The sequence below is a fragment of the Canis aureus genome, chromosome 24, assembly GCF_053574225.1.
Source record: "Canis aureus isolate CA01 chromosome 24, VMU_Caureus_v.1.0, whole genome shotgun sequence".
Lineage (NCBI taxonomy): Eukaryota > Metazoa > Chordata > Mammalia > Carnivora > Canidae > Canis > Canis aureus.
Window position 1 is genome coordinate 44,117,703 of NC_135634.1, and position 13,082 is coordinate 44,130,784.

General features: G+C 35.8%; 1 protein-coding gene across 1 annotated transcript in view; it reads left to right on the top strand.

Moving 5' to 3' along the window:
• PSMD1 (proteasome 26S subunit, non-ATPase 1) overlaps positions 1–13,082 on the top strand; it is a 93,682-nt gene that overhangs the window by 21,100 nt on the left and 59,500 nt on the right. The window contains exons 9-16 of the mRNA XM_077869195.1: positions 1,054–1,182; positions 2,527–2,615; positions 3,296–3,374; positions 3,898–4,071; positions 6,131–6,242; positions 6,787–6,983; positions 8,409–8,504; positions 9,534–9,598. Coding sequence (XP_077725321.1) covers positions 1,054–1,182; positions 2,527–2,615; positions 3,296–3,374; positions 3,898–4,071; positions 6,131–6,242; positions 6,787–6,983; positions 8,409–8,504; positions 9,534–9,598 — 941 coding nt within the window. The remainder of the gene's footprint in view (positions 1–1,053; positions 1,183–2,526; positions 2,616–3,295; positions 3,375–3,897; positions 4,072–6,130; positions 6,243–6,786; positions 6,984–8,408; positions 8,505–9,533; positions 9,599–13,082) is intronic.

Genomic DNA, 13,082 nt, shown 5'->3' on the forward strand with positions numbered 1-13,082 from the left:
ATATATTGTAAGTTATTTTAATATGTTATATATCTGCCTTTATGGAGGTTTAATATTAAGTTTAATAGCAAAATCATTTTATAAAAATAGATCTGTAAAGTAAAATTTTAAGGACTGACCCTAGAAAGCACTTAACTTAAAAAAAATCAAATCCGGAGATCCCTGGGTGGCTCAGCAGTTTAGCGCCTGTCTTTGGCCCGGGGCGCAATCCTGGAGTCCCGGATCGAGTCCCCGCCTCGGGCTCCCAGCATGGAACCTGCTTCTCCCTCTGCCTGTGTCTCTGCCTTTCTTTCTTTCTATCTCTCTCTCTCATGAATAAATAAATAAATAAATCTTAAAAAAAAATCAAATCCTTAGATGCTTACAAAAGATTAAACTCTGTCTAGAATAACTGTTTTGCTTGTTGCTAGGTGGGAAAAAAGTATGGCCTCTAACAAATAAATGGCGAGTTATCATAGAAGGGTGCACTTTAGTTGTCTTTGTTGTTTTTAATATTTATGGTGTATGGAAGAAATGGAGTAAGTATTTGAACAGTAGATTGTTGGATGTAAATGTTTCTTCCACCAAGAATTTTGACTTTTGATATACTCAGGTATATAAACTTCAGCTGTCTTTACCTGGATGACTTGGTACTTTATGAAATCATATATATGTGTTGATGAAGTGTGATTTTGATTTTCTAGTTTGAGTAGGGAGTTTTTCACCTTAAGTATGAATTGGTTCTGTATAAAAGCTTTCCTTGCAGATCATCAGTAATCAGTTATTCTTTTACATTTTGGGTTTTCTTTTTAAATATTAAAATATTTTCTATTGGAAGCTTGTTCAGAATGAATTGCATTCTTTCATGAAACTGGAGTATCTTGATAGTAGCTTTTAAAGAAATGATTCTTTCTCTCAAATAAATGATATATGAGTTTTCTAGATCCTACTATTAAAATACAAATTTTATTGTGTATATGGACTATGAATTTCACTGATCTAGGAATGTTTAAATAGAGTTGGCTTAGTGATTTTCAATAATATATGAATTTTCATTCTTGTTTGTTTTGGCAGAGTCCAGAGCCCAAGGACCAGACTTTGAAAATGATTAAAATTTTAAGTGGTGAAATGGCTATTGAGTTACATCTACAGTTTTTAATACGAAACAATAACACAGATCTCATGATTCTAAAAAACACAAAGGTAGGAAATTCATCTCTAATGGAGGCTTTCTTTTGTATTTATTTCTTTGTTGAATATTAATATGTATACTTATTTCTTATTGACTACTTTGTTGTATTTTATTTTGATTAAGAAAATAAGTTCTTAAAAAAATAAAAAAGAGAGAAAACCCTTGAACTTGTTGAGAAGAAAGAATTAATAGCGATTGAGCTCCTGTTTTTGTGTTTACCTTCGCTGGGAGGTTTAGTGGTATTTTTCTTTTTTTTTTTTTAGTTAACTTTTTATTTTAATATATATATGTAGCACTTGGACAAATGGCACGGATCAGAACATTAATACAGTTTATGTGTCTTTTTTCCCAATGAACTATAAACTCTGTGAGTGCAGCAGTTTCTACCTTGATATTATGTAACCTTTGTTGAGATATTGATCCTAATTACTAGTATTAATTTTGATCTTTTACTAGGTAATATACTCATTTGGTTCAAAAAAATTTTTATTATGAAAAAATTTATAATATGAAAAATCTTCACTTTTTTGTCTTAACTACCCAGTACCCTGTGTCAAAGTCATTTATTCTTCTTTTAGAACTATATATTCTTTTTTTTTTTAAGATTTTATTTATTTATTCATGCGAGACACACAGAGAGAGGCAGAGACATAGGCAGAGGGAGAAGCAGGCTCCATGCAGGGAGCCCAATGTGGGACTCGATCCTGAGACTCCAGGATCACGCCCCGAGCCAGAGGCAGATGCTCAACTGCTGAGCCACCAAGGCATTCCAGAACTGTATATTATTTCATTACTACATAGTTGTTTGACTGACACATGTACTTCTCAAACTTCTAATAATTACAAATGACAAATAGACACAGAATTACATAATTTTTATTTATAATAGTTATTTGAAGCTGATCTTTATAATATAGTTTCATTAAAAATAAGATCACTTTGGTGACTGCCAGAGGTGCAGAGTGAGAAGAGGTGCAGTGCTGCTCTTCAGGTTACCCTAACACCTTGGAGATTGTAGACAAGATGCTGAAAGGAAATAGCAAATGAAACTATTCAGAACCCCCCCCCCCCAAAAAAAAAAGAAAGAAAGAAATCCCAAATAGGAAATCTACTACCTAAATTCCTGCCTAAAATCTACTGATGTCAAGTTAAGACCACATATAAACTGTCTTGCTTAGTTTTATAAACTACCTGTTTAATTTTTTGTAAAGAAATATCCAAGATTCATGGTTTAAATAGCAGTTCAGTTTATTAATATTTTCACCACAAAACAGGGCCTCTGATTGTGTGTCTGCATGTAACCTTGCATATATATAAACACTTTGTCAGTGATAAAAATTGGTTTGTTTTTGCAGGATGCAGTACGGAATTCTGTATGTCATACAGCAACTGTTATAGCAAACTCTTTTATGCACTGTGGGACTACCAGTGACCAATTTCTTCGGTAAATACACTTGAAGGTTACCACTTTGATTTAAAATCATCTTTAATAGGGACTCTGTTGACATTGTTACATGGACATGGAGAGCTTCCCTTGCCTGCTAATCCTGAATTTTAAATTCTATTTTGTTACCTTATACATTTTGTTTTTCAAAGATGTATTTACTTATTATTTTAGAGAGAGAGAGAGAATGAAAGTGCAAGGGGCAGAGGGTGCAGAGGGAGAGAGAGAGAATCCCAAGTAGACTCCCCACTGAGCATGGACCCCAATATGGGAGCTCAGTCCCACAACCCTGAGATCATGACCTGAGAGCCAAAATCAAAAGCTGGACACTCAACTGACTGAGCCACACAGGCTCCCCTATACGTTTTTTATTGCATAAGCCTGCTTGTTTTAAGGTAAAATTAATTCCCTTTATTAATTGGCTTGAATTTAGGCTTTTACATAAAATATATTAATATAATTCTGCTTTTGTTCATAATGAAATCATGTATCATGCATTTTTAAAAATCTTCAAAATACTAAGAACTTATGAGGTAAAGAGAATCAGTAGTAACTCGAGCTCTGTAAAGTAAAATGATTTGTAATAGTTCAAAGTAAAATCTTAATGCTTTGACTTCAGTGTTATAAAAAGCTTTGTGGAATGCATTTCAGTAGTACTGTTGAATTTTCTTTTCTTACAGAGATAATTTGGAATGGTTGGCCAGAGCTACTAACTGGGCAAAATTTACAGCTACAGCCAGTTTGGGTGTAATTCATAAGGTAATATATACTAATTAGTATGAACAGAAACAGATTTTCTGAAGGTAAAAAATAAAAGTTACTGTAATTCATTTCCGAGTAGATTTTGTTAAATCACATGAGTCCTTACAGGAAAGAATGAAGTAAATAAGAAATTAAAATACATTTGTATATATATTTGTTTTTAATAAAAGGTAGAAATCCTTTTCCCATGAAAACTAAGCCATTTCTCAAAGGATGAATTGAAATAAGTTATTTGCATAGTCTAAGTCTAACCAAGGAAACTAAGTCTAAGTTAGTCTAAGTCTAACTTGGGGAAATGTTATAAAACGGGAAAAAAAACTGAAGCATTTGTTTCAAATAAGAATGCGATTGGGTCTCTTAAAATTCCGTCATTTAAGTTACGAAGTTGTCTAGGATAGAGACCTATTTTCTTCTCTTTTTAGAAAGTGAGCATTCTAGAGAAAAGATAATAATCCTAGAAAATATATCTTTTTTCTCTGACTTTCTGTTACTACACCTTTGTTGTGGCTCAAATTTACAGGGTCATGAGAAGGAAGCATTACAGTTAATGGCGACATATCTTCCCAAGGACACTTCTCCAGGATCAGCCTATCAGGAAGGTGGAGGTCTCTATGCATTAGGTCTTATTCATGCCAATCATGGAGGTGATATAATAGACTATTTGCTTAACCAGCTTAAGAATGCCAGCAATGATGTAAGTATTTGAATGAAAAACTAATTTCTGTTTCTTAAGAGTCCAGGAAAGCATTATATTTGCCAAATTCTTTTAGTGAATAGAAATTTTGTAGGATTTTGAAATTCTAAAAATAGCAACTTCTTACAGAATTATTTTTTTAAAGTAACTTTGCTTCCTTCTTTATAAACTTAAATTATACTTCTCAGTCTTTTAAACTTTCTATGTGACAAACAAAATAAAGTACCATATATTTGTAAAATACATATCATATTTCCACACTTAAGAGTTTTGGAATGTTGGGACACCTGGGTGGCTCGGCATTTGAGTGTCTGCCTTCAGCTCAGGGCGTGATCCCAGGATCCGGGATCAAGTCCCACATAGGGCTCCTTGCGGGGAGCCTGCTTCTCCCTCAGCCTGTGTCTCTGCTTCTCTCTCTTTGTGTGTCTCTCATGAATAAATGAATAAAATCTTAAAACAAAAAGTTTTGGAATGTTATAAGTGACTTTAGTGATCATTTAGTCAAATTTTGTTATAGGAAACTAAGAACTAAGTCCCAAAAAAATGCATAACTCTCAGGAATTGGAATTCCTGGTTATTTGATATTTTATAATTTTTTAAATGTAATTCTTTCATAAAAATTTATTAAACAAATTGTTCTTATTTTATGGAACCTTGAAGTAGGATTTTAGACTTCAGCTTTTATGTTAGATTCTTTTTTAGAAGGCTATTAGGAGAGTAGCTAAGTAAGCCAGACAACTTTGTCCTCCTATTTCAATGAAAATATTGAGGCCCTAGGTAGGATGATCTGTCTTAGTTAATAAGCTTCTCATCTACAAATATGATGTACATTTATTTACATCTTTGCCTCATTTCCTATGGTCTTGGGTAAAAATTTTCTTAACAAAGCTGTTTGGTTACCAGCATTAGAAACTTCCACTAATTGACTTAAAACAAGGAGTTTACCGGAAGTAGCTTATGTAATTAAAGGAGAAGTTGATAAACTAGCTCTCGTAAGAGTTAAGAGCTAGGACAGTTCTAGGGATCTAGATAACAGAAACTAATGGAATCATCTCTCTACAGCCCTCCTGCCAGGATGAATGAACTTGAAATGTTTTTGGTCCTTGGGTCATTTCACTGTAGAAAGATTAAAATTTCAGAGAAACAGACCATCTGAGTGGTCTGTTTTGAGTCACAGTCCCACACTTTGGGTAGGAGAAGGTGGGTGCTTATTAAATGGCAGTCCCACCAAGACTAACAATGGGAGAAGAGTATTTTCCAAGCAAGATTGGGGTGCTGTCACCTTGAAAGGAGACTGTGCACTCAAAAATGGCACATGACCACTAAGTGTCCCTTTTGAAATAAAACACAGCTTTTGCCCTTGACCTCATTTTTTCCCACTTCTTTATGTCCATGTTCTATTAAATACCCTTTCATCTCTCTTCAGCCTCCTTCCCCTCAGCCCAGAAGCATAGTTAGGTCTCACTTATCTTAAAATCTTTCTTTGACCCATGCTTCTTCCTCTTAGTTACTATAATTCTCCCCTTCTCATGTAAACTTATTGAAAGAGAGCTGTACTCTCTATCTCCACTTTCTTATCTTTCATTCGTTTCTTGGCTTACTGTTGTTTTGCATCTGCACGTACGTTTCTTTTGAAACTGAAAGTGCTAAGGTTATCACTGGCTGTCTAGTTCTCAAATATGTTGATCATTCTTACTGGGTCAACTGCTCTGCATGTTTAATATCACAATATATTTTTAAATTAGAATAAAATTTAAAAATTAGAATAAAAGCTTGGAATTTTATTATTTTTATTTATTTATTTATTAATTTTTTTTTTAAAGATTTTATTTATTTATTCATGAGTATACACAGAGAGGAGAGAGAGAGAGGCAGAGAAACAGGCAGAGGGAGAAGCAGGCTTCACGCAGGGAGCCTGATGTGGGACTCCATCCAGGGTCTTCAGGATCACACCCCGGGCTGCAGGTGGCGCTAAACCGCTGAGCCACCGGGGCTGCCCAAAAGCTTGGAATTTTAAGTACTGTGTTTCAAATCAGCAGAGCCTATGCTTTTTCCCTAGATCGTTCGACATGGTGGCAGTCTGGGCCTTGGTTTAGCTGCCATGGGGACTGCGCGCCAAGACGTGTATGATTTGCTAAAAACAAACCTTTATCAGGATGATGCTGTGACAGGTAAACGATTCTTTCCAAAGACAATAAACCAGGATTAACTAATGTAACTAATATTTATTTTCTATTTATATTTTGTAGTCTCTTAAAAATCTAATAGGTTACTTATTAGATAGATTCGATTATTAGATAATCCAGGGAGTGGATTTTGCCCTATTTGTCAAACTCATAAAAATAGGTTTTGTGATACATAGGTTTTAAGAATGATATATCCTATGTATCTGTCTGTATAACTGATTTTCGTAAGTAGAAATTTATTAGAGTGACCTAATTGTGGCTCAGCTATCTGTACTACTTGGTGATAACATAGAAAAGTGTCATCATGTCTCCTTTGAAATCACTGTAGGATTTATTGGTACATTCTGTCAAGATTTAAAAGGAAAATAGCTATAATTCAATGGATATACTTTTTATCCAATGGTTTGAAAAATTCTGTTAGAAGTCATAGTTGTTTTAATAGTTGATTATAATAAGTGCCACTTCCAATAGGATAGGTTTTATTGACTTTACACACATCATTTTTAAATTTCTACTTTTTACTCACTAGGTGAAGCAGCTGGCCTGGCCTTAGGTTTGGTTATGTTGGGCTCTAAAAATGCCCAGGCTATTGAGGATATGGTTGGCTATGCACAGGAAACTCAGCATGAGAAGATTCTGCGTGGTCTTGCAGTTGGCATTGCATTAGTGATGTATGGGAGGATGGAGGAAGCTGATGCTCTCATTGAATCTCTCTGCCGTGATAAGGTGAGATGATACATTATTTATCTTTTTCTCCCTGCACTCCCTCTCACCCTGGTTATCACCAACATTTACAGAAACACGTCCATTAGAAATTATCTGTGTTCCCATCAAAACGCCTAGCTACACTTGCTGATAAAACAACTTCTTGCAAGATATATAAAGCCTGAGACGCCTGGGTGGCTCAGTGGTTGAGTGCCTTTCTTTGGCTCAGTAAGTGATCCCGAAGTCCTGGGATTGAGTTCCACATTGGGCTCCTTGCATAGAGCCTGCTTCTCCCTCTGCCTATGTCTCTGCCCCCACCCCCCTCTCTGTGTCTCATGAATAAATTAAATAAAATAAAATTATATTATATTAAAATTAAATAATAAATAAAATCTTTTAAAATATATATATATATATATATATATATATATATAAAGCCTAATGGAATGTAGGAAGGGAGACCACTGATTAGACCAGGCGAACAGGACTAATTTGAGAATTTTAAATTTAATCATTAGACTTCAGATGAGTAATTTTCAAATGAGGAGATCCAGAAAAGTTCTTTAGAAATTTACAAGTTAATTTCTTTTGGAAATATTTTTGGAATCACTTCGTAATCATTTAATAAGATACGAAGTTTACTTCATTGTTTTTTCATCAAAAACCAGTGAAGTCTCTATGCTTATTTATTTGAGTGTGATTTTTTAAATGCCTTTTGTTTTGCTTATTTATTAAGATTTTATTTATTTATTCATGATAGACATGGGTGGGGGGGGCAGAGACACAGGCAGGGGGAGAAGCAGGCTCCATGCTGGGAGCCTGACACAAGACTCAATCCTGGGACTCCAGGATCATGCCCCGAACCAAAGGCAGGCACTAAACTGCTGAGCCACCCAGGGATCCCCATTGTTTCGTTTTGTTTTATTTTGACAATGGTATTGTGTATGGTGGGTAGTCAGTGGTAACTAATGCTGTTCTCTGTAGTCTGATACAAAGAACCACTGTTAATAGTTAAGTAATAAAGATGCTAATTATTTGCTCAGCTCTCAGACTCCATATCTGTTCCACTCAATGCTCAGTGCCTGATAATTAAATAAGCAAGTTACAATGCAAAAGTAGAAGCAAGCTTCTTTGTTTAATAAATGGAAGTTGAGTGTAGAGGGTAGTGAGTGTTGGTATTGAACTTAACATCCTAGTGATTGTAAAGCAGTACAGACACATTGCTTAGAGCATTGGGAATTAAAAAGGAGTTAATTCTTCCTGTATTAAAGTCTGTATTTCCACATTCATTTAGAAAACTACCAACCACAAAATAGTTCTCTTTAAGTTTCTCATTTCTTACCTAAAACCAACTCCTCTCCTACTGGATACAGCTGTGCCAGTGAGACTATAGAAATCACTGTTTGAAATGATAACTTTCAGTTGATGTAGATTGTTCTTTTTTAGGACCCAATTCTTCGACGATCTGGGATGTACACTGTAGCCATGGCTTATTGTGGCTCGGGTAACAACAAAGCTATTCGACGCCTGCTACACGTTGCTGTAAGTACTCTTTTCTTGGATAGAGGTGGAAAGGGAAGTTTGCAGATGAACACTAAATGTCTAGGTTGCAACAGCACCCACATTGCATGACCACCACGAGTGATCTTAGATTCAGATTCTCAACAGATCTCAAATTGACAGATTCTCAGTCAGCTATAACCTTAGCACCAGGTGTAGAGCAGGGTAACAGTATGTCAGGACAAATAGAAATCCTTAAAATCATTCAGTGGCAACTTCTGAAAACCTACTCCAAGCGGCACCCTCATTTGTAAGGGTTAAGACCATGTGAGTGTGTGCAGCCACCTTAGGATAGGGAAATCTCATGAACAATAAAAAACACTTCTTACAGCCCGTGAAGTTAGCTTCCAGATAGCCCCTAGGGGACATGCTCTATTTCAAGAGATCCCTTGCACAGGAAAGCCAGTGCCCATGTTTTCCAATAGGGTGTTCCCACTATAGTTTTCCAAATCCAGATAGAGTTTATGAACAATAATGTTGCATGGTAACACAGTGGAGATTGCACATACATACATTTAGTAGGTTTCCACCATCTTGATGCCAGGAGAAGGTAAACTTCAGGTCATCCTCTGATGCAGAAAGGGTTTAGTTTAGAACAATTATTATTTTCTTCCCAGAGATACATCCCACAGTATTTATTATTAATTTTTTTTTATCAATGTAGCATGTAGTATGTTAAAAATTGTAAATGTTTGTATTTTGCTTGAATTTAGGATGTACTTTTTTTTAAAACAACATTGAAAGAATGTTAGATTTTCAGTGTAGCCTGCAAAAGCTATAGTGCAGCTGAAATAATCTTTAGAAGCAGTCCTGAATCTTAAACTTCACCAAGCTTAAGAGGCTTTTAAGCCTTGAAATAAAAGGTATTTCAGATGCCTTTTTCCTAAATTAAGGGAAGACATTCTGATTAATGAGATCTAATTTACTTTTGAATGATGTGAGTCTCTCATTAGTTAACTCTAGTAATAGAATGCATAGTATAATATAATCATCCTTTAAAATTTTTCCTAGGTAAGTGATGTTAATGACGATGTCCGGAGGGCAGCAGTAGAATCACTTGGGTTCATTCTGTTCAGGTAATAATTTCTAATTTCTGGTTCTCTTTATAGTCCTTTTTTTTTAATAGTCACTAAACAGAAACTAAATATCTGAGGAATACATCTAGGTTCAGGGTGAAGACCATTTAACAATAAGATCAGTACTGTTGATCTGAAAAAAAAAAAAAGTGTGTCTTGAAAATCCAAGAATCTATTTGAAAAGTAGTAAAATGACTTTATTATTTGTTTATTTTTTCATAACATTCTGTGTATTTGCTTAAGTTTTTAAATCCAAATAGCAGGGATCCCTGGGTGGCGCAGCGGTTTAGCACCTGCCTTTGGCCCAGGGCGCGATCCCAGAGACCCGGGATCGAATCCCACGTCGGGCTCCCGGTGCATGGAGCCTGCTTCTCCCTCTGCCTGTGTCTCTCTCTCTCTCTCTCTCTCTGTGACTATCATAAATAAATAAATAAATAAAAATTATAAAAAAAAAAAATCCAAATAGCATCTTTAGTAGTCCTCTTTCCATACATATTGGTAATTCAGATGGGATGCTGTTTCTTACATAGGGTTGAAGCTCTTTAATGAGAATAAAAGGGAAAAAAAAAAAAATGAGAATAAAAGGGATCCCTGGGTGGCGCAGCCGTTTGGTGCCTGCCTTTGGCCCAGGGCGCGATCCTGGAGACCTGGGATCGAATCCCACATCGGGCTCCTGGTGCATGGAGCCTGCTTCTCTCTCTGCCTATGTCTCTGCCTCTCTCTTTCTCTGTGACTATCATTTAAAAAAAAAAAAAAATTAAAAAAAATGAGAATAAAAGGTAGAAGCGTGAAAAATTTACAGATTTAAGAAAATATTTTTGGACTTGAGATTTGGAAATGCCCTTGGCATATGATAGCTGTTATTAAGAGTACATACTCTGAAACCAGTCTGCCAGGATTAAATCCAGGCTCTGCCACTTACAAACTGAGTGACTTTGGGTTTATTATTATTAGCCTTTTCGAGCTTCCAATTTCTCATCTGTAAGATTGATATAATAATAGTACCAATTTAAGAAATGTGTTTTTTGGGGATCCCTGGGTGGCGCAGCAGTTTGGCGCCTGCCTTTGGCCCAGGGCGTGATCCTGGAGACCCGGGATCGAATCCCACGTCGGGCTCCCGGTGTGTGGAGCCCGCTTCTCCCTCTGCCTGTGTCTCTGCCTCTCTCTCTGTGTGTGTGACTATCATAAATAAATAAAAATTTAAAAAAAATGTGTTTTTGTGGTGCCTGGATGACTCAGTTGATTAAATGGCAGACTCTTTTTTTTTTTTTTTTTTTTTAAATGGCAGACTCTTAATTTCAACTCAGGTCATGATCCCTGGGTCCTGGGATTGAGCCTCAACCAGGGCTCCCAGCTCAGCAGGGAGCCTGTTTCTCCCTCTCCCTCTGCCCTTGTTCACTCTATTTTCCTAAACCACCCCCAAAATAAATCTTTTTTAAAAAGAAGTGCATTTTTGGATAAGTAACTGAATTAATATCTAAAGCTCTTAGGGGCACCTGGGTGGCTCAGTGGTTGAGTGTCTGCCTTTGGCTCAGGTCATGATCCTGGGATTGAGTCCTGCCTCAGGCTCCCCGTGGGGGGGCTGCTTTTCCCTCTGCCTGAGTCTCTGCCTCTCTTTGTGTCTTTCATGAATAAATAAATGAAATCTTTTAAAAAAAATCTAAAGCTCTTAGAACAGCATCTGGCACTACTACTAAGTGTTATTTAAGCTATTTAAGCATATGATAGTAGGAGCAACTATAACGGTGGCAGATGCAGTAGTACTTTTCTTGCAGTTCTTCTACCTACTTATCTCTAATCTTAAGAATCATTGTTTCTTTTGGCTAAGATACTTTATATTAAAATCCAGCAAAGGCAAATTAAAAGTACTTCTTTTAGCTTCTTTGGACACTGCTTATCATACCTTATTTGTGATGAAATTATACAAAAAAAAAAGTTTTCAAGGTACATGTTAGATGAGTCAGTTAGATGAGTCTCACTCATGCCCTTTTAATCTCTGGAATAGATTTTCTCCCAGGTTCCTGGGAGTGAACCTTTGTTGTAAAGGTCATAACATAATTCAACAAATACTGAACATCCACCGTGAACTGGTTATAGGAACATCTTCATAACATTTTAGATAGGAAGTTAATCCATTTATCAAAAACTTATCCAGATAGGCTGTAGACTACTTTACTCCTCTGTGGATTAATATGCTGAATAAAACAGCAGAGTACAGACCCATATAACATACTAATTAGGTTTCTCCTTACACCAGTTTTGTTGAATAAGGTTGTTCAGCCGCATACTAAGTTCCTTCATTGTGTTGTCCTCTAACACTCATTTGTTCAACTTGTTCACAAAGATGCTAGAGAGCCTTCACTAAATCTAAAGACATAATATTTACATAGACCTATTAGTCTGGTACCTCCAAAATAGGATACATGATTAGTTGTTATTGTTTTTAGTAATTCATAGAAGTGTCAGATACTCATTGATTCTTTTTCTAAGGTATGACAAAACTTATGTGCATTAAGCTATTCTTTGTATTTTTAAAAAATCTGGAATAGACTTCACACTTAATTTCTTGAGTCCTCTCTTTTCTCTTTTTGAACATCAGAATATTTAGCCACTTAGAGTCTTTTTGTATCTTTGCCATTTTCTTTTTTTTTTTTTTCTCAAATTTGTCAGCAGTGGTTCCATAATTAGAACCACAATTTCTATTTAAAGGAAGTGATTCATTTAGCTTACAGAGTTGAACTCATTTAATGCAGCCAGTCTTTTCACCTATTTTACATTTTAAAAAAATATTTATTTGAGAGAGAGCACAAACGGGAGGAGCACAGAGAGAGAATCTGAAGTAGACTCTGTGCCAAGTGCAGAGTCCAGTCTGGGGCTTGATCTCACCATCCTGAGTCACGACTTGACCTGAAAAGAGTCATTACCTTAACTCTGCCACCCAGGTGCCCCTTACCTGTTTTACATTTTGATCAGTCTTTACAACATTACTTTTTATCTTTCTGTTTCAAAAATCATTCTCCTGGGGGGAAAAATGGAAGCAAATAGAAGTTCAATAGTTTTATTTTCTCCCTGTCCATTTTTGGGTTATTATATTAGCCAAGCTGTGACCCTAACCTTTCACTGGTTTAACTCTAGAGTTTAGATTGTGGGGAGGGGAGTGGGTATTATTGCCATCCAGAGGGGGCTTTTTGTTTTATTTTAATTCTTATCAGAGAACTAGATAATTTTGATAGGAAAGTATATTTTTCTAAGGATACTTTTAGTAACTGTTGGTTTATATAAACAATCCTATTCATGATCCTCTCTTTGTTTCTTTGTTGTCAGTTGTTAATTCTTCCTGGTGATTTTATATTTTGTATCCTATGAATCAGTGGCCTAGTGTGTAAATTCTACTACATAGGAAGTTGAGCTTCATGAACTGTTTTTCTACCCTTTAACCTGACAGCACTTTGCTCTTCAATTAACATTCATTTCTGCCTTTGCA